Source organism: Mauremys reevesii, linkage group 20 (assembly GCF_016161935.1).
Source record: "Mauremys reevesii isolate NIE-2019 linkage group 20, ASM1616193v1, whole genome shotgun sequence".
Lineage (NCBI taxonomy): Eukaryota > Metazoa > Chordata > Testudines > Geoemydidae > Mauremys > Mauremys reevesii.
The window spans coordinates 20,500,444-20,522,483 of NC_052642.1; the positions used below are offsets into that span (position 1 = coordinate 20,500,444).

Sequence of the window (22,040 nt, forward strand, 5' to 3'; positions counted from 1 at the left end):
TATGACCCAGTGCTTTGAGGACTGAACTGGGAGCCAAGACTCCTGGTTCTACACCCCTGGCTCTGCCACTGGCTTCTTGGGTGACCTTGAGCCAGTCACTAGGGCTGGGTTTTAGGAAGTTAGGTCCCCACGTCCCATTGAAGGGTAATGGGGTTTAGAGGCTTAACTCTCAGAGATTTAGGGCTGAACTTTCCAAAACGTCTGTTTGATTCAGCTACACAGTGCGTAAATAGCCATAATGAGGCTTAATCATCTTTGCAAAGCACTTTGAGCTGTGTAGATGAAAGGCCCTACATACGGGTAAGTGCACACTACTACTGCACCTTATACAAACTAGAAATCTTTGGCACATGAATTTTTTGCAGCCAACCGGACACTCAGAATGCAAGTTATTCTAGGTGCAAGCTGCATCATTTTTAAATTCAGCCATTCTCAAGACCGCTGCATTGCTCCCACTTTGCCCCTGCCACTAAGGAGCAGGAAATGGGAGAGGAATGTGCAGAGACTTCCATTTGCTCTTCACTACCTACAGCAGAAATTCCATCAGTGGGCTTGCAAAAATGAAAGGAACAGATAATATCTACTGATGAAAGTGCTCATGGCTCTCCTTATCTTTAATGAAACTGGAAATGCACCATCGTAAAAACTCCCTCTAATGCCCTGGGAGTTATGAATTAATTCAACTCAACTGCAACAAAAAGATACCTCCCCCAAAAGGCCCAATTACTTTGGTGTAAAAGGAGAGTGAAATTAATATTCATTATATAGATGCACACAATATTTAAATTCATCTACCTCATCAGTCACACTGACTTCTCACTACACTGAAGTATCTTTAATTACATCGCTCGCCAGCAAATTCAAAACATACATATATGGAAATACTTTCCTTCCAGTTTGTAATCTGTTTTATTATGGACTGCGGAGCTTAAAATGCAAAAGAAGAGAAAGGAGCCGTTTTTCCAGAAACGCCTTTCTGCCTGGCTTGCACAGGCTTTACAACACTTCCACACCCGGCTGCTTTCCAACGAGCTCCTGAACTCAATCCACTGAGCCCCAGCAGTGAGCTAGAGGATCTCTGCTGATTGTGCCAGCACTGCATGAGTGGGCACACAACACTAGGCTCACTGTGGGAAGGATTTTCCGTGCTGAGGGAGGGGAGTCTCTAGAGAGTTGTGAGCTATGACAGACATAAGCATCTGTATTAGTGACTTCCCTGGCAGCCTGCTTTTCTGTCACTCAGCCGCTCGTTTTCAACAGGCTTCTTACTGGGCCCAGGAAGCTTGTGAGCACTTCTATCACTCAAGATAGGACAGTCATGGACAACCATTAGCCACTCCATGGAGCGGGTCACTATGCAGGCATAACATCTATGCATCTCACTAGTGACCTTCCCAGCCATGGGTGAAATTCAATGTACTAGGGATCATCTTTAAAGCCCAGATGTCTGGGACCTATTTATTAAAGAGAGTGTCTGCGTCTGTTGCAACAGCCAAGAGCTTTTCAGTGGTGGTAGTGAGCACTTGATACTAGAGTTGGTCAAAAAACGGATTTTCTTTCCCCATGACAAATTTAGAGATTTTGAAAACAAAATTCATCCTGGATCAGGATGAAAAGACAAAATTTCTAGTTACTTTAGACTACTAATAGCCTCTCAGAAAAAGAAAATCAGATCTGATGACTATATTCCCCATCCTGCAGCAAAAAAACTTCAGGACCAGACTTCAAAGAGAAACTGCTGAGCTTCAGTTCATCTGCAAATTTGACACCATCAGCTCAGGATTAAACAAAGACTGTGAATGGCTTGCCAATTACAGAACCAGTTTCTCCTCCCTTGGTTTTCACTCAACTGCTAGAACAGGGCCTCATCCTCCTTGATTGAACTAACCTCACTATCTCTAGCCTGCTTCTTGCTTGCATATATATACCTGCCCCTGGAAATTTCCACTACATGTATCCGACGAAGTGGGTATTCACCCAGGGGCGGCTCCAGGCCCCAGCATGCCAAGCGCGTGCTTGGGGCGGCAAGCCGTGGGGGTCGCTCTGCCGGTGCTGCGAGAGCAGCAGGCAGGCTGCCCTTGGCGGCGTGCCTGCGGAGGGTCCGCTGGTACCGCGGCTTCAGCGGACCCCTCCGCAGGCAAGCCGCGGAAGGCAGCCTGCCTGCCGTGCTTGGGGCGGCAAAATTCCTAGAGCCGCCCCTGTATTCACCCACGAAAGCTCATGCTCCAAAACGTCTGTTAGTCTATAAGGTGCCACAGGACTCTTTGCTGCTTATTCCTGTATAGTGTCTCTTTAAGCAAAAACTAGTGCAAGGATTATTGTTTTGTTTCAGATATTTACATGGCAAGGATTTGTAAACCTGTTAGTACTTCCTAAATAAACAGTCACATCTATTTTTTTCACAAAACAAATTTGCAATTTTGTTTGTTTGTTTGAGGTCAACTGACACCTGTTTTGATTCTGACCATTTAAAACAGACATATAGATATACATAAATAAAGTCAATTTCAAAATGAAAAATAAAAAAACTGTTCTGAAAATGTCAACATGGGACACTGACATTTTTGAAATTTTTCCAACTTTTTTCTCTAAACAAAATTTTGTTGAAATCTATAGAATTTTGCAAAACAAATTGTTTTTTTCAACATGACATTTTCAGACAGAAAACTGTTTCCACCAGCTCCACTCGCTACTTGGATTGCCCATGAACTCCAGATCACACTACGTTTTTGTGCAATTAGACTTTTGCCCTGACTGTACCTTGTAACTTGTGCCTGGTTCTTTCTTTGACTGGAGAGTTTAGGCCCAGTAGGCATTTAGGAGGGACACCCTAAACTCAAATCTGAGCTCTGTAGTTTTTGCTGGACATTGCACTAAGCCCCAAGGATGAAAATTCTGGTTCCATTAAAGTCTATGGTAAAAACTCCCATGCTCAGTCTGCTAGGCCTCTCTGAGTTTTGGGAAGGAGGAGGGTTTTGACTGGGTAGTTTGACTTCAATGGTTCCAGGATATCACCCTATGTGCTTCTGTCATAGATGCTCACTAAGATAGTAAATGAAAAAGGTCAAAGTACATTTTGAGTGTATGCAATTTAATCAGTGCACCCTTTCACCTATGTCTCTCTACTGATACCCTTGCTTACACTGTAACTCATCAATGTGACATCTCAGCCCCTCTCTCTGTAAGGAGAGAGACTCTGGGGACTCTCTCTTTTGTTGTACTGTACAGCAACATCCATGCTAAACAAATACTAGAACATGGATGTACTTGCAGATTGTGCATGCATGTTAAAAGGAGACTAGCTGAAAACCTCCCCCCTAAAATACAACACATTATTTTACATAGCCAACTTTCACTGGAAAATAGATCCCAACCCACAACAGCAGCATTATAGATTGCTATACACTAGACAGTATATGCTATGATTTCACAAGGCAGGCAGAAGAGTGTAGCTGAACTGCGCACATGACACAGACTTTAGATGGAATTTAAAAGACAACTCACCTTACTAGCGCCTGGGAGTAAGTGCAATTTGACATATGGGTCAGCCAAACCATTATGATCCATTGGCTTCAGGCCCTGAAGAGGAGATTAAAAAAAAAAAAGCAGGAAAGGTTACAACACTTACAACACAGGCCAGCTCTTTACTATTCTGACTGAGCAGCCTCTTGGTGTGACTTAGAATCCATTTTCTACATCAACAAATATACCCGCCTAACAATTATGTCATTTCCCCAGAACTGATGGAAATGTATCAATGCCATGGAACCTAAGCTGTGCAGCAAAAAGCCAGACACTCGGAAGTCAAATGCAGGGTGCAATTCTGACCAAGAAAGAGCCTCTGGAAGACTTCACTCCCAGTACTTAGCACTGGTTGTATTGCATCTCTGCTGTTACTTCAGCAGCCAATCCTGGCACCCAAATCACAATTAATTCAAGAGTTAAGTAACTCAGCTCAGCAATTTTAGAGGTATAAAATTACAGGGTTCTGCCATTTCATAATTGCTTATGTGCAAACACACCGCTCGCTGCTGTTGTGGTGGTACTTCAGTGCACACGATGAGGGGCTGATGGCACCTATCTAATCCCCATTATTAATGCACAGTGTGAGGAAAGAACAGCCTTCAAACAAGCAGGAAGCTGCTTTCAGCCACCTGACGCTTTATTTGCAGTGAGACTCCTGAGGCAAAAGAGTATGTACGTAATGAACCTCTCACAGCCCTTCATCAATTATAAGGCTAGAGGGGACCGTTGTGATCAGAAAAGCCAGATCCTACACTACACATTTGGGTTGACGCCAGTGGTGTTGGCATGAGGCCGCCAGTTAGCACATCGCTTCTGCGCATGCATGCTTGGCTACACACAGCACCGATGCAAGGACTCGCCAGGAGTGCTCGTGTCAATGCACAGCGCTGTGCACTATGGGCAGGTGTCCCACTGTGTAACCACCACCATCCAGTGCACTGTCTTTTGAGAAGTTCTGGCAATGCATGGTGGGGCAGAAACGAATTGCTCAGGGTACTGTGACGGCACAGAGGAAAGATTCAACTATGTGCTCAGCAGGTGTTGAATGACACTTTTGGAAGACCGAAGGGAAGCTGGGATTATTACTCACGAGGCTGGATCTCACTGAAAAAAACATTCCAATGGTTATAACTGCCTGCTGTGTCCTGCATAACATCTGTGACGCAAAGTGGGGAGAAGCTGCCACTGGGGTGAAGGGCAATTGCCTGCTGAGTTTGAACAGCTAGACACAAGGGCTATGAGAAGATCTCAACACGGAGCTAGAGAGCTCAGGGAGGCTTTGAAAGAACACGGGACAGTGAGCCACAGTAACGCGTTGTGGTGCACTGTGCTCTACCCGGCCCTGCTGTTCGGGGGCCTGTTAGGAATTGTGTGGCGCTTGGTGTACATCTGTGAATAGAACACTCTCAGTGATCTTGTTAATTTTGCGGTGTGTGCTGTACACTGATGGTGACACTGTGTTTGTCACCGATCCTGTGAGTTGTGTCACACTGTACAGTAACAAATAAGTGGGTGCTTTCAGAACTGCCAGGCACTCCGCAGCATATGTTGGGAGCTAATAAAGAAGAGTTATTTTCTAAATAGAATTTTATTCAGTAACAAAACCAGCACAAAGAAAAATCTGTGCAATTTAAAGGCAAATACATTAAAAACTCAGTAAATTAATGAAAGAGAACTTAACAAAGGGAAAGAACATTCCTGTCCATTTTACCTACACATCTAGCAACCGTGGGTCTCACAGGTCAGTGTATGTGAAGCAGTGGTTGCCCTTAACGTCCCCTCGGGTGGAGTGGGACAGGCAGGGATGTGGCCCCGGAGGCCATGTGGAATGTTGAAGGGGGTGTTGAGAGGTGCTGCAATGGAGTTCTCCGTGGACTGCAAAGGGCGGTGCGCCCACAATAGCTGAACCTGCAGGTCCACAAGAGTCTGCCACATCTGGGTTTGCTGCTGGAGAAGCCCTATTAGTCCTGGTGAGTCTCCCTCGCCTTTTCCTGCCAGGACTTCCTCCTGTCCGCTCGCTCCTTCTCCTGGCTGTCTGCAATGTTCACCCTTCAGGCCCTTTGCTCATGGTCACAGCAGGCACTGCAGCCGCCGAAGAGCACAGGCACCAATCGGCCTCCCTTCAGCCCCTGTGCCAACAGAGGGATGAACAAAGCCCATTATCTCTGACCAGGAGAGAGCATGGGTACATTCTCCCGCTCTCCCCGGAAGCCTCACTAGTCCTGACATCAGCAACGCAGCTACCCATGGAGGTTACCTAGGTCCTTCCCTGATACCGGGTCCCCTTCCGGGTCTTATACACCATCCCTGTTCATTCCAGGGAGCTTCCCCTCCTGAGCTGGAATGCCCCATGGAAGCACCCCTCTCTCAGGCTACTCTCTTATTTGGTTTCCCCACTCTGCTCACTTGCCCCAGACAGGCTCCTTGCTGGGCTGTGCAGTCCAGATGGTCCTGTATTCCCCAAAGCCACCTGGGCATCCAACCAACTGCAGAACAGCAAAGGTCAGCAGTGACCTTTGGAAGTGCAGAGGAAGCAGATCATGAACACGGAGTAAAACCCCCAACCACCTGCCATACTGCAAACCCCATTGACCCTGTAACAGGCATTTGCTGGAAAGCTGAATATGGGGCAGGGGCTGGAGACGGGCGGATACTGCCAACAGCATTAGGGACCATCTGAGCATGGTGAGTTCTTCTTCATTACTCTTCACAAACGTTGGAGCGCATGGCTTCTGCCCACACACTAACAGCTTTGGAGGAACTATTTGATAACTGCACACAGCTCAGGGTATTCACCAGTTCATTCTCCTCCCACCATCCAGTCAGGGAGCAGAAAACATACCTTGTGACCCAGTAACCCATCAGACCCCCTGCATGACAAAGTATGTATTGTCCAAGATTAATCAGAGCAAACCACTGCCAGACAACCCACTGGCAGAAACATATTCACATCAACCGCTGGTCAAGTGATTGCACACAATGAATAGGTTTGTAGAGATCAAAGCCTGCTTGTGGATAACTCAAAGCGGAAACATTGAGCTAAATCATTGGGATACAATAGCCACAACGAATAATCTACCCAGCTCCACACTTTGTGCATGACCTCGGGAGGGCGGGGGTGTCTTTATTCTCACATATCCTGGATTTGCAGAGCAAGAGTTCCGGCTGTCTCTGGTCTGAGGGTTCTTGCAAGGAATATGATGCTTCTTATGGGCTTGGTGCGTGCAGACCTCTCTCCATCACAGAAGGCTATTAAAAGAGAAACATCAGTGCTCTGCCCTACAGGGAGTGAGTCGAAACAGCTTTCTGGTCTGCAGAAAAGTGAATTTTGCTTCTAAATCAGAGCCATACAACCGCCAGCTGAAGGGATGAAAATATCAGTGGTGAACGCAGGCTAAATGGATTTGCTTTAACAATGTTGCATTTCAATTAATCTCCTGGACCCAGCAAGTGAGGAACAAAATGAAAAAGAACCACTGGAGAAAGGCGATTACATTAGTTATGGAGCCAACACCTGATAAGCTTCCCAGCTCTGGAGCTAGGCACACAATGCACCACAGAACTGCAGATCTCCTCTATTGTAAAACCTGGGGCCAGATCTTCAGCTAGTACAAACTGGCTTAGCCTCAGTGGCTCTATGCCAATGTACATCCGTCAACGATCTGACCCTACGGAGTCAAGAAGAAAATAACAGGGGGCAGCATGGTCTAGTTGGTAGGGCACTGGCTTGGGAATTAGGAGAGCTGGGTTTTCTTTCCCTCTGTTTCCTCTCCCACCCTTTGTCTGTCTTGTCTATTTAGAGAGTGTAAGCGCTTTGGGGAAAGGAATGTCTCTCTGTAGCTTTGTCTACACACAAACTTGCAACAGTTTAATTTTGGCTTAAGAGTGGCCTACTTTGGTTTAGTTTAAACTTGTTCTTTGTCAACTTAAGGAAAAGCCAATTGGGAACAGGTTTTAAGTTAAACTGAGAAAAGCCACTCAAACCAAAATAAGAGCATCCACACTGAGGGTTGAACCAGTTTAACTAAAATAGGTTCAAATTCACATCTTCACTTATACCACTGCAACAACTTTCCTGTGTAACCAAGCTGTGTGTGTTTGTGCAGCACCTAGCACAACGGTGCCCCAATCTCAGCTGCTAATAATAAAGGACAGGATGGGAGAGACCAAACTGGAGTGGGATAAGATAGGGGAATCTCCAATCTCAGACAGCACGCGTTACTGGTTCACCTGAACAACAGTTCTGTGCAGCACAAAAGCTTGTCTCTTCACCAACAGAAGTTGGTCCAATAAAAGATATTCCCTCTCCCACTTTGTCACCATTCAACCTGTCAAATGTGAACTCAGCAGAGCAAGAAGACGCCATAATCCACCTCGTAAACCAAACTCACCATTTTCTTCAGCCTCTGACATTTCATTACCAAGCAAATCCATGGGGTTATAATTAGGGAGGTATATAAGACTGTTTATTCCAAGCAGAGGGCTGCAGGAGAGACCTTGAGCCAGCACTGATCTTTATTGACAACACACTGTAGCAGACAAGATTCAGAGCTGGGGATGGAGGGCAGAAGCATTCTCTCTGCAGTATTTATAAAGCTTGGGGGGAACTAGAGAGCAACCAGTGATGTTTGTGATGCGTGCAAGCTCAAACCCACAAAGCTGTTACTGTTACACCTAATGGCTGCAGGGCTAGACACTTTTTGCAAACAATGCAATGATCCTATTTTATGAATATGCATCACCTCATTTGCATTAACCCAACCCACTGTTAAATCCATCAATTCCCATTCTCTTCCCCATCAAATACAAAAATCCTCCTTCTCGAACACACAATTCCCCCCCAGCTCGGTTGCTCTCTGTCAGGAGATGGAAGCAGCAGTAGAAAATATTTATTTTGCGGGAGCTTCCAAACACTCCAGTTGGGATCAGGGCTCCCTGGCACAGGGCATGCACAAACACAGGTGTGAGACAATATCGGTCCTGAAGGATTTGCAACTTAAAGCCTAGGAGCAGCTGCTCAGGAGCACAGAAAAGGGAATCCAAATTCACGAGTTTGTAGGCCAATTTGGAAGACCAACCTATAACAACATACCATGGCTACCCCATGCTGGTTTCAACTGGGATCCTGGTAACTTGCTGAGAATTCAGCTGCAAGAGGAGAGAGAAAATATGGCTTTATCCCCAATCCTCTTGAATGAAGGCGACTGAGGTACAAAATGGCATGAGTGTAGTGCAGCACCTGGCACAATGGGGCCCTGGCCTCCCAGTGCTACTGCAAAACAGGTAATGGAAGCCATAATCTCGTCTCCTTAACCCCGCGTCTTAAACAGAGAAGTTTGCTACTTATGCATGAAGTACTGTGCTAATGAAGACAATGGCCTGATTCTGCCCCCACTTGCCCCTGTCAATCAGGAGCTGCTATGCTGAAGACAATGGAGTTACCTTGGTGATGGGAGGTAACATTGGTGTTTGTCACCTGACAGCAGTTGCTCCCCCATTTATACTAGGTAATAAAATACAGAAGGGAAAGAACCCTGCCGTGCACAGATTGTTCCCATCAACCAAGGGTCCTAAACCCTTTCCCAAACACTAAAAGCCCCTGTGAGACTGGGCGCAGCATTATCCCCATTTCACAGACTGGCTAATGCAGGGGTAGGCCTAGCTTGACACAGGGCTCAGGCTCATTTCTTGGGAGCCGGGATTAAGGAGGTAAATGGAGCAGCAGGCTGGAAAGAGAATGTCTGTACTAGTGAAGATAAGGGGGGAACCCCCGGGGAACTGTTCACAATGGACAAGATAAGTCAGGAATGCAAAGCGGAGATAAAGAGTAAGTCATGCATGGACAGAGCACACTGTACAAGGATTGGTTCCTACAAAATGATCAAGCCAATCCCAAAATGTGTCATGCAATCTATGGGAAATGCAATGTAACGCGTCAATGTAGATAAAGGAAGAGGTCTGCTGTGTAACTCTGAATGTGTGCTATACCCTATAACAGGGGTAGGCAACCTATGGCACACGTGCCAAAGGCGGCACACAAGCTGATTTTCAGTGGCACTGCCCAGGTCCTGGCCACCAGTCTGGGCAGCTCTGCATTTAATTTTAAATGAAGCTTCTTAAACATGTAAAAAAACGTATTTACTTTACATACAACAATAGTTTAGTTATATATTATAGACATAGAAAGAGACCTTCTAAAAACGTTAAAATTATTACTGGAACGCGAAACCTTAAATCAGAGTGAATGAAGACTCGGCACAGCACTTCTGAAAGGTTGCCGACCCCTGCCCTATACCCACTGATGAACTCCGCCTAGCTTGCTGTATGCCAAATAAAGGAACCTGAGCAACAAGACTCAAGTCGGACCAAACGCTTGGGGAACCGAGTGAAAGAGATCTCAGGGGTAGGATGACCAGATGAGAGGAAGAAAATATCAAGACACATGGGGGGGGGGGGGGGGACAAATGCCTAAATATCCGGACATCTGGTCACCCTATCTCAGGAGAACTCCAACAGCAGGCAGGGAGGGAAGAAGTCACCCAGCAAACCACTGGCATTGTCGAGAACAGAGGGCCTGAGCTGTAGCCTGCTGAATTCAGTCAGAGTTTTGGACCAGCCCAAAGTTCAGGAGCTTTGATTTCTGGTGCTTGGCTTTTATCACTAGACAACATGCTCCTCCTGCTCTCAAGGGGGATCCCCCATACTGACAGTCCCAGCCCTGGGGGTCAGGGGCCAGCCTTGCTCACAGCCTCCCCCTGCAAGGTCCTTTGCACTTGCCCGTCATGCCAGCCTGCAAATAAAGAAGTAAATGAGCGAATCCCCCATGAAGATAGATGGAGGAAGACAAGCCACTTCGTAATTCACCCACTGATTCATTTCAATTAAATTACCTTCGGAGAAGGCTATTAAGGGCTTTTTAAACAGATGCAGCCAGGAAAGTGGAGTGACAGCGGCTTGGAAAATGGTCAGAAGCTCCCGATGTTGTTCCTCTCTCCCTCCCAAACCGTTTGATGTGATTTAGGCACATGGTCTGGCTAATTTTAGCATGAAATAGACAAGCCCTTGGTACAGCCCAGCAGCTGCAATTCATGTCTGCTGTATTCCCCTCTCCTCCAGTGAGTCCCCTCCCAGCTGGCCTCAAATACCCCCAGCTCCCTAATGCTCCCTCCGAAGCTTGGGCCAATGTGCATCCAGCCCTCGGGACAAACAGCACCCACCAGAAGCCTTAGCTCCACCCCCATTCAAGGCTAGATGATTCTGGGCAGCCTCTGTGCATGGGGCAGGAGAGAAAGCACAGAGAGTCCCCCCACCTTCCTGAGCCTGGCACAAGGGCTGGCCAGAACCTCACTGGGGAGCACAGTTCCTGCTCCCAGCAAATGCTCTAGTGGCCTTGGATAGAGCTGTGTCCATCCCGCACACACCACCCAGCAGGGCCGGCTGCTGTGCTAGGTGAGAACGCCGCCCATCCATACCCTCATGGCAGAATCTTGCCTTCAGAGAGACCCAAAGCAGTGCCACAATGAAAGCTCTCGGGTGGCATCCCAGTTCCCACTGCCCCACCTCTGGAGCAACAAAGCCTTAGGAAAGCTAGAGGTAGAAGTCGAGTCTGGAGCTTAGGGCTCTGGACAGGGATTGGCAGATCTGGGGTCAGTTCCTGCTGGAATGGAGCTTGCAATCTGGGCTGCTCAGTTTCCCAAAGTGATTAACTTGAAGCAAACCCAACACGAACGTGCCTTGCCCAGCTCTGCATCCCCACAGTGAAGTGCAGACTCAGCTGAGGCAGGTCAGTGTTTAAGAGATGCAATCCAATCAGCAGAACACCTTCCAAGGCAAACGGTGCGTGACGTCATTTAGATTTGCAGTATTAAAACAGGCTTTCTCGGGAGGAGGAAAAGTTAAATGGTAACTGCCCTCATTGGGGGATAGCAGGTGGGAGTGGGTCACTGAGGCAGCTTTCACGTCTCGGAGTCTGAGACTCCATGCTGGTTTAGAAGGTCAACACGTGAAAACATGTTTGACCTCCTCCCGGGCCCCTTTGTCATGCATCACAAGGTCAATGCACTATTTGGTGTGACTATCGCGTCTGCTCGGGAAAAAGACGTAGGACAGGAATAGCAGAAGTTGGGGCCTGCAAGATGTGTTGACCTTTTAAACCAGCATGGAGATTCAGATTCAATCTCCTTTTTACACGTCAATGGACAAACTCCCATGGGCTTTAATGCAGTTTCCCATTGGCTTCAACAGGAATTGGATCCATCCCCGGTTTCATGAGAACTCAAATCCATTCAAGCCCAGAAGAATATAACAATGTGATCTACCATGCTCCTTGCCAGGCCACGAGGAATTAACCTGAAAAAGATTCATTTTCCAACTGCAAAAAAACGCACCACAACTTTTCAGAGATCGACGGCCCCACTGTATTCTAGCCACTGCCAATTTCTCCCTGCACCCGCGACACATAGCTCACGGCAGATCAATAGCACTTAATTACAAGCAGCACTAATCAGCCTGTCTATTAAGTCCCCGTTAGAATTGTATAGAAATCACAGGAGACAGATCGATTCCACCACCCTTGACACGCACACGAGGTAGTTTCCGGTGAGCACTCTCTGTGCAGTTAAGAGGCAGCCTAGCAACCTCTGTCTCAGAGCCTGAGGGCTCCTGCCGTTAGTCAAGTTACCACACCAGGTCCCTAGAATGCCTTAGAGATCTGGCCATACTCCTGGCCCTTCCCGTCAGAGGATCTTACGGCAGTGTAAGGCGGGGGTATGAATTATCACCCCCATACGTAAGGGAGACATACTAACAACGGAAGCTCAGAGGGTTTAAGAGCCTGGTTTCCAGAAGTCCTGGCCATCCACATACTTCAATGGATGCTCAAGGTCACTCAGTGGCAGGGGCGGGGAGTTGTATGGGCCCGTGATGCCCAGGATCCAGCAATATTCAGGGCCCAGCACCACCAATGTTTGGAGCTGGGTCTCTCCACCGGCACCACCTGCCACCCCAACGCACCTCCCCCAAGTGTCCCCCGACCCCCACTTGCTGCCCCCAAGCACCTCCCCGGGGTCCCAGAGCCCCTACCTCTCCCCTGCAGCTCCAGGCTGACTCTGCTCTGCTGGCTCCCGGCATCAACTGTTGCCACAGGGTCCTAGTGCCCCCCCATCCACTAGTGGCAGGGCAGGCTGCCCTTACCCTGCCCTTCCGCCTTGGACCCTTCCCTTCTCTGGCAGGATCCTCCACCAGCACAGGGGCCCCCACAGCCCGCAATCACCGCCCCACCCCCAAGGAGGGGCAGCAGCAGGGGAGGCGGCGCACATGTGATGCCCCCCCCCGGCACCCACCACAGGGAAGGCGAGGGGGCATCCTGGACCCAAGAGGGGCCCTAGGAGCACGTGCAATGACAGTGGTGGGGGTGAGTGTGCTGCCAGGGGTGGGGGCGGGGGTGAGTCCTCCTCTCTGGCTCCAGCCCCGGGGCAGCCTGCCTGTACCCCCAACTCAGCCCCAGCCAGAGCCCTCATTCCCCCACACACCAAACCTCTGCCCCAGCTCTGAGCCCTGAGCCCCCTCCCATACCCCACAGCCCTCACCCCTGCACCCCCTCCCTCCACACTCCCTCCCACCCCTAAACTCCCTCCCAGATCCTGCACCCTTCACCCCCTCCTGCGCACTCACCCCCTGCCCCAGCCCGGGGCCTGCACCCCAGGCCCCCTCCCCCACCCAAACTCCCTCCCAGAGCCCAAGCTCTCACCCCTTCTGCACCCAAACTCCCTCCCAGAGCCTGCACCCCAATCCTCTGCCCCAGCCCAAGGTCTGCACCCCAGACATCCTCCCCCAACCCAAACTCCCTCCCAGAGTCTTTGGCAGGTTCTGGGCACCACCAAAATTTCTACAAACCTGCCACCCCTGCCCAGGGGGGTCAGCGGCAGAGCTGGGAACAGGACACAACACTCCCAATTCCTAGTCCTCTGCTTTGGCTGCTAGGTAATGGGGCCTTCCCTGCATGGACCCCACTGCCCGACAACATGAAAATGAGAGGCTGCTGGGCTCTATTCATTAGACCACGTTTCCTTTGTATGGCCAGCATGGGTTCTGCAGCGCTACCAACTCCAGTTCCAAATGTAGTTCTGCACGAGGATGCACTGTGCACTTTAATAAAGGAAACATCCGGCCACGGAGTCTTACCTTGGAGTGAAATCATCCCTAATGGTTTTCCTGGCTATTTCTCTTCACTTGTAGTGAGGGTTGCCCCTTGCATGTCATTCTGGAGTGAGCATGCTGAGCCTGCAGCCGCCAAAGATGGAAAGTCACCATAATGTGACAAGCCTTGGCTGGGGGCAGTATCAATATCCCAGGAGCTTGACGTCCAATCAAATGATATTACCAGACTTTTACGGGGCCTGCTCAAAATGACACAGAATATCACAATTCAGGTCTCTGCACTTCTGAGTTCAAAAGGCTCCCTACAGCCTCTTACTCAATGAAAGGAGCCAACTTTATACAGCCAAGGTCTGAGCTGACTGAAAAAAGGATTTTTCCAGCAAGCATTGCCTCTTCCCTACAAGCCAGTGCTAAGGCAATTGCCTGATTCACTACAGCTGGGCTCATATGGTCTTTCCTCTATTCAAGGAGACTGTGTGTTAACCCTCTCCTCACCAAACACTGACTGGAGTCTGTACGCAGGGGAGCACATTCTGCTCTCAGTTACCTAGTGTGAATTCAGAGCGACTCTCACTGAATTTACACTGGGGTAACTGAAGGTGGAACCAATGAAGAGGCAGCCATGAGAAGATGGATCCTACTGAGATAAAAGTGAATGAATGAAAAACTCTTTGCTGGCACAAACCTTGGCATCTATTTAAGGAAAGTGCAGCTGTTTGGATCTGCTTTTTCTGCTGATAAACGTGTTTCATAATAACCTTATCTGAAAATATAGGAACAGGATTTGGTGCCTCATCAAATGGAACAGTCCCATCCGCTTAAGCAAACCACAGTAACCCTACTGAGCATCGAGAAAAAGCTGGAGATAATTTTTATAACCATCAAGAACATCTGTGGCTATTCATGCTAAGATAAGGTTCATCATCAGAGCTCGTGCTTCAGGGTGTGAGCTGCTGGGCTGCAAAGGTCAGGAAGGAATTCAATCTCTTCTCCAGCACGGCAGAATTAACATGGTTCATAATGGGGATGGATGAGTCTCCCTCTGAAGCATCAAGACAATGACCACTGTCCTAGAGGAGAAGCAAGACTAGAAAGGCCAGCTCTTAAGAAAAAATTCTATGGCATTTAATAGCAATGAAACCAATAGGGCTGTATAGAATTTAACATAGAACTATATCTTTTCTGCTGGTTATCTGAGCCACCCGACAGAATTTCTATAGTAGGGATATAATTCTCAGTTATATTCTACAGGATGGTTCTAAATTCCTATAGAAAGTAACATAAAATTACATCCTTTCAATAGGTTATCTGAACGAGCCCTATGGAATCATATAGTGAGGTACAATTTCCTATTAATTTCTCTGGAATGGTTAAAAGATACTGTAGAAAAGTTCACATTGCTATTTAACTTCTATAGGACTTTTTGCCAATAGAATTATCTGATCTAGCATGGCAGGTTTATTGATGCACATCACAGTGCAGCCTCGGGGGTGGGGGTAGCCACTGTGAGTTGTCCATTCTGGTACCCACAAAAAAGTGAAGTGAATGCACAACAGTTCCGCAAGGGGAGAAAGAGTCCCTTACTCCAAGGAGATAAAAATCTGTTGCTAATGGATTCCAGAAACAGGCTCGTATATCAACGTGATTTATTTTCATATCGATCCACACGTAGCAGCGATGCATCTGAATTCAAATGTGCCTGACGTGTGAAAGAAAAGGTTGAGGGAAGGTGATCCGGAGATAGAATTCCATTAGCCCTAGGCCACTGTGGGCACCTTGCCCTTTTCGCGTCTGAGAAGGCCACCTGCATATTAACACTGGTCGAAGGTAGATGGCAAAATCTTTATATTTAGACGCGATCCTGCTCTTGCTCTGGTGGGGGACACTGGATATCCCTTTTGCTCCTAAAGTCTTTAATTTCCGCCATCCCTATGGAATGGATTCTGAGCTCAGTCACAGTGATGTAAATCTAGAGTGATTCTATAGAAACAGGTGCATTTGCTCTGCCTTTACACTGGTAGAACAGATCAGAATCTGGCTCTATACAAGTGCACGTGGTTTAGAGACAGAAGCAGTAATCGCATGCTATAGATAATACAGTGTTTCTCCCACTGACCTGCAACCCACAGGTTCAATATTATTGCCTGCAGGGGATACAGTGAGGTCAATGTAACAAACTCATTGTACCTGTTAAACAAATTACCAAGATGGTAGATGATTATATGGGGGAAAACCATTCAGGGTTAATCCTGGAGGTGTAACCTTGCTGGGTATGCATCCTTCTCACTGGATCACTTGGTCTCCCCTGCTGGTGAGTGACTCATCCTCTAACATCAACAGACAGATGTGGGCTGAGCGCAGTCCTTGCCCTCTCAACCCAGCTCTTTTACTGCCTCCATCCTCCAACGCCCTCTGCTAATACATTCAGAGTCATGCTCAGCACTCAGAAAGCGCTTTGCATTTTCAAAGCTCTTTTACAAACTGGAATTCCTTTGCACAAAATCCGTGCGAGGTGGGGGAGTGCTGTTCTCCCCATTCAACAGCTGGGGAACTGAGGTCAGGAATTGGGAAGGCTCAAATGTTCAAATGCGGGTGCCCAAACATCAGGCACATAAACAACAGGCCTAGTTTCAAAAGGAACTGAGGACCCCCAGCTTCCTACTGTGCACAGCAGCTCTGAAAAATGAAGCCACTCGTGGATTTAGGAACCCAGCTTTAGGCACCTAAAGTGACACTGCAAACCAGCAACAAGAGCAGGACTGGAAGACAGGAGTTCCTGACTCCAAGACATGCTGCTTCTCCTGACTAAACACCCATTCTTCACCGCCTGGAAGTGCTGGAGTTTGGTGTGTGCGCACCCACATGCACAGTCATTGGAGATTTTTGCCTTAGCGGTATCCATAGGGTCTGCATTGGTGCCCTCTTGAGTGCCGTGCTCATGCGTCGGTATATTAGGTCCCGCCGGCCCTACGCCCTCTCAGTTACTTCTTGCTGGCAACTCTGACTGAGGGGTAGAAGGGGGGATAATGGAATGGACATGAGCAACACATATCGAAGAACAACAGCTAGGAAAGGTGAGTTAACCGTTTTTTCTTCTTCAGGTGCGTGCTCATGTCGATTCCATTCTCTCAAGCAGTATCCTCGGAGGTGGGCTCAGAGTTCACGGTCATGAAGCTTGCAACACTGCTCTGCCGAAGTCAGCATAGTCTCAGGCCTGCTGGGTAAGTGCATAGCAAGACGTAAACGTGTGGATGGAAGACCAGGTAGTGGCCCTGCAGATGTCCTGGATCGGCACCTGGACCAGGAAAGCTGCCAAGGAGGCTTGTGCGCTAGTTGAATGGGCAGTCACAACCACCAGTGGGCAGGTGGAGACACTTTCGCCAGATCATAGCAGCAGCGGATACAGACAGTGATCCAGGATGAAATTCTCTGAGCGGACACTGGACGACCTTTCATCCTGTTGGCTGCCGCTCCTCCTCCCATTTATGAGGTTTTAGAAAGATGACAGGTAAATACATGTCCTGGCCTGTATGAAACTGTGAAACCACCTTGGGCAGGAAAGCCAGGTGCAGACTTGCTTGCCCGGGAGAGTCTGCAGTATGCTGCTCTCCATCCCTCTCCACCTGCCACGTGGGCACAAATTGTGTTCCAACAATTAAAACCACCACCTGCGAAGTGAGGGGGAAGGAGGGGGTTTTGTTACCTGGCACATTCTAAACATTTTTCTTATTTATGGACACTAAGGAGAGACTGGTCTGTGCAGAGGCCAGCTCATTGAACTGAAGCTTCTGGAGGAAAAGAGCTTGGCGAAAGCTCGTATGGTCCCGTGAGGCCTGCTTCAGTCAGAGGGGGTTGCATGCGGCAGCGTGGCACTTACTGCAGGCATGGGGCATCTGGCAGCGTGATGCCAGATGGAACAGCAGTGTTACCTGGGTTATTTCATTTCACTTTCTGCCCAACCCCCCTGCCCCACACTCTCGTACCCAGACCTGCAAATTCTAGTAAATTCCATCCAGCCCACAGGACGTTTTGGGAAACGATGCCACACAAAAGCGCTTTTTATTGATTTTGTTTTTTTAAATGCTCAAGCAGTGCCCAGGTATCTATCTATCTATTCCCGTGTATTTCCTGTAGCTCCTACAGACGAGTCACTTCCCGCTCTGTCCTTTACTTCTCCTGCCTGTATAATGGGGACAGTGACACGTGGCTGTTCTATGCAAAGCAAGCTGAGCTCAAGGGTGGGCAGGCTCTGTATTAGAGTGGAGTGTTTTTACCAAGTGCCAAGCAGCACTTTTCAGCCATCCGTCTCAAGTCCGGTTGGTTTAGTTATGAATCCCACTTTGCAGATGGGGAACTGAGCCGCCCTCAGAAGAAGTGACTTGTCCAAGATACAGGCCAGAAGGCAGGGGGGGAGCAGGGAGGAAGAGAGACTCTTAGTCCAGCCAGAGCTGCCTCCTGAGAGGTGCATTCTGTATGACTGAGAACACAACAGGCCTGATTCACAGTTACTCCAGTCCTGAGCTGGCGGAAGGGATGGAGCAGGAGGACTGTAAGCCACCTGTGCACTCCCACTACTAAGGGCCATGCAGGACCCTGCAGAGCTTCCAGTGTAAATTAAGCAGCTTCAGAACTGTTAGCATCTAAGCATTCCCTAGTCCTGCCTAACTCCCAGAAAACCCTTCCTCCACCTTCCTGCCTCTCCACTTGCCCAAACCTCCCATTTATCTCGCATGGCACGTTTACACTGGGAGCCCCTGGAAGCCAGTAGTGCCTTTTCTTGAATGCCTGGAAAGCACCGAGCATCCTGATGGTCCCACTGTCAATAAATAACAACAAAGCAAACCCCCTAACCCGCACCAGGAAACGTACCACAGAACACACCCACTGTGCTGGCTGAATGGCCTAACCTTCCAACGAGTTCAATGGACAAAGGCTACAGAGGAAAGAACTGCCAGCAATAGGGTTCAATACATCAAACATTATTTGATTCAACCTGCAGTAAATGCAGCCCAGGACCTCCTAGCCCCCGCAAGCAGCGGCTATCAGGACTCAGGAGACACTCATAAGCAGATATAAAACAGCAGAAGATCAAAATAAATAGCGAAGAGCAGGAGCAGATCAAAGGGGAAGGAGTTTTTATCTAAGAGGGGGTGGGGAATGTTCCCAGAGCGGATGAAATACTGAAGGCTTTTAAATGTCGACTGTAAAAGCAGAGATGTAGCCTCAAGGATGTGTCGTGCTGGAGAGACAATGAAACAGACTCATCCCTGGTGTAGCCTCCATTGATGCCAATGGATGTACACTGAGCTGTCCCAACACTCTCCCTGGCCAAAGGTGGTATTACTATTCACTTGCACTGCGGTAGTGCCTGGACGCCAGGCGCTGCACAAACACAAATCACCCGACTGGCTCTCTCCTTATCAACTACCCGTTCCTCCCCTGCCCCCAACAGTAATTCTCTCACAATCTGTCTAGATTTGATCACGCTCGAAGGCAAAACCTTTAACAGTGACCTTAGCACCTCCCAAATGCATGGAGCATGTGACAGTCAGCTGTGCTGATGTGATGAGATAGCGGATGTAAAAGCAGTGAGGTCACTGGGATGCGAGTTGGATGATGCTGGGAGTACAGACTGCTTTTGGGTATGCACTGGAGATGGAAATGGAAGCCTGAGCGCGTGCTGGAATCCATACTTGACAGCACTGCAGGCACTTGGAAGGTGCCAAGAATGCAAGAGTCTTGCCCCATAACTACTTATTTCCAGGACTTAAAGGCTTGGGAAGAATGGGGTGTGTCCTGCTGCAGCCTTAACTGTTACCAAGTGCTGCATGTGTTTGTTAACCCTGTACACCTCAGCACAGCTAATACTCAGCCTCCTTCCTTCTTAGTGCCACAGACAGGAGCCTATAATAGGCTTCAGCAGCTTTGGGAGTCAAGAGAATGCTCCTTTCCATTAGCTTTATCCCAGCCAGGCTTTAACGTGAAGGTTCTCCCAATATCTACACACAATCACACCGGGTCAATCCAGCAAATTGCATTTGTAATGCTCTCAGAGCAATTCATTACCGAATACCACTCACACCTTTCAACTAGATTAGCAAGGCTCTGGCTGCAGCTCAACTAGACTACAGCTCTAGGTCTACATCTATGCATCTACATAAAAGCTACCTCTGGGAGATGGGGGTCCTGGCCCTTACCTTTCTGTGAGTGAGTTTTGGCAGCTTTCCCCGGTCGAGAGATGAAATGAGAGTGGATGGATGGCACAATAAATAAAACAGAAAAGTGGAGAGAGTGAGAGAAGGATAGAAATAAACAGGACAGTAACATTTGACTATCACAGCACAAACAGGCTGAGTTTCAAAGTGATTTTCTAGGATCAAGAGGCCTGGTCCCACCATTCGCAGTGCTGTGCAGCACTGACCGCAACAGGGCCCCAATCTTGATTGAGGCTGCCAGCAGTGACTGCAGTACAAATAAGGATGCACTGGCATCCCTCACGTTAATCAGAACAGGAGCTGTCCACAGCGTGGAAGGGAGGGAGGAGAAATAACATGCGAGGCGATTCTGCAACCCTTACTCTGGTGGAGCAGTGCTTATGTCTGGGAGTCATCCCAGGATGCCCAGCGGGATATTGCAATTCACTGAGCAGGCGGCTGGGACAACTCCCCAGCTATAGCCATTGGGAAAGACCATCGTTCCTCCCTGGGTCCATGACTGGAGGCACTGGGAGTGGGAGCCCATGGCTGAGAATCTGGCCTCTTTCACTGCCTGTAGCCCACGAAAGCTTATGCTCAGATAAATTTGTTAGTCTCTAAGGTGCCACAAGTGCTCCTGTTCTTTTTACTCCCTGTATAGTTACTGGGCCTTCCCTGCCAACGCCCCTTCCCACCCCCAGCCTAAATTTCACAGGATGGCACTAGGCCTCCTGTATTAAAAGGGGACAGAACAAAGACGATCCCTGCCCCACAAAGCTTATACGTCACCCACAACACCTGGATCCTTTCAGGAAACCCGCAGCAAGATGCCTTCCCCGCACAGGGGCCAAAGGATGGCACCTGCCCAACCCTCCTGTTAATCCTGGTGTTCTGACTACTGCTGCAATCTCACTTCCTAAGGACCCGGTGTCATGCATGCAGAGAGCAAAGGAGGACGTGGAAGGGGGAAGCATGAATCCATTCTAAGCGAGGAGGATACGGCTGGTTATCTGGAAATGAGTCAAAGCTACTTCTGACCCAGCCACAGGAGTAATGGGCTGGAAACAGAAGCATCAGGCTCACTGGGAAAGGCTGCTCCCAGGAGATCACCGAACAACCCACCCAGACACCTGGGGCTTCTCAAAGTCCCTGGACAACTGGTTCTCAAGAAAATTTCAGCCCAGGCCAGGGTGCTCTGTGCAGTTTGGCTCAGTCATCAATCAGCATTCGGATATTGGGGTGCTTATTCAGAGTGAACCTCTTGCCCCTCACTAGCCCAAACACACATGATCAATCAGCGGGGCAAGATGGCAGCTTCAAGGCTTCATCTCTAGGAGGGAGCTCCCTCAGGTGAGACTCCAGGCCCACTCACCTCACGTGGAACCCCAGCAGTGGCCCAGGCCCACCCCCTCTCAAGCAGGACACCAGGCCCATCCCCCTCAGGTGGGACCCCGGCAGTGGCCCAGGCCCACTCCACCCTCAGGCGGGATGCTAGGAGCAGCTGCAGCAACTCTACTGGCCTGGAGCTATCCAAACTTGGCTTCCCTGGAGCCCCAGACTGCAGGGACTTGGATGCATTTGATAGGAAAGTTCCAGTCACCGGGGATTGGTTTGGGTGCATTATGTCTTGCCCAACTGCCCCTTCCCTGACGCATATTTTAATAGGTTCACTCCTGTTTCACTCTCCTTTATTATTGTACAAATGAGCTCACAAACTGAAGAGTGCTCGACGCAGGGAAAATGGGAGGGCAGCTTTGTTTGCGTTACCCTTCACGTGGAAACAAGGGTCCTTGCTGGTACCCAAGAGCTGCCAAGAGCCAGAGAGATGGAAAAAATTCAAGAGGGGCCATATTTTTATACTGCCTTCGGCATAAATTAAAATGGCTCTGGATCCTTTTTTGCCCAGCTAACTTCCACCAGTTGGGAGAAGCAAACCCCTCTGTATCAGCTCCAAGCTAGGCTAGGAAAAACAAACCCTTTGTCATTCAGGATGGGCTTCTTTGGTTCAGGGAGTTGAGTCCTGTGGAGAGACTCACTGGTGGTAAGATCAAAAGCACTTTCCAGCCTTAATGGGCCCTGTTTAGTTATCAAAGAGCCCTTCTCAGGTCATGGCAGCTTGACAGCAGGCGGGGAACGGCCTATGCTGTGCAGCTCTTGGGTGGT

General features: G+C 48.8%; 1 protein-coding gene across 2 annotated transcripts in view; it reads right to left on the reverse strand.

The window, feature by feature from the left end:
• DOC2B (double C2 domain beta) overlaps nucleotides 1-22,040 on the reverse strand; it is a 159,779-nt gene that overhangs the window by 71,119 nt on the left and 66,620 nt on the right. For both annotated transcript variants that reach the window (XM_039508366.1, XM_039508364.1), the window contains one exon: nucleotides 3,505-3,579. In XM_039508366.1, the coding sequence (XP_039364300.1) occupies nucleotides 3,505-3,579 (75 nt within the window). The remainder of the gene's footprint in view (nucleotides 1-3,504; nucleotides 3,580-22,040) is intronic.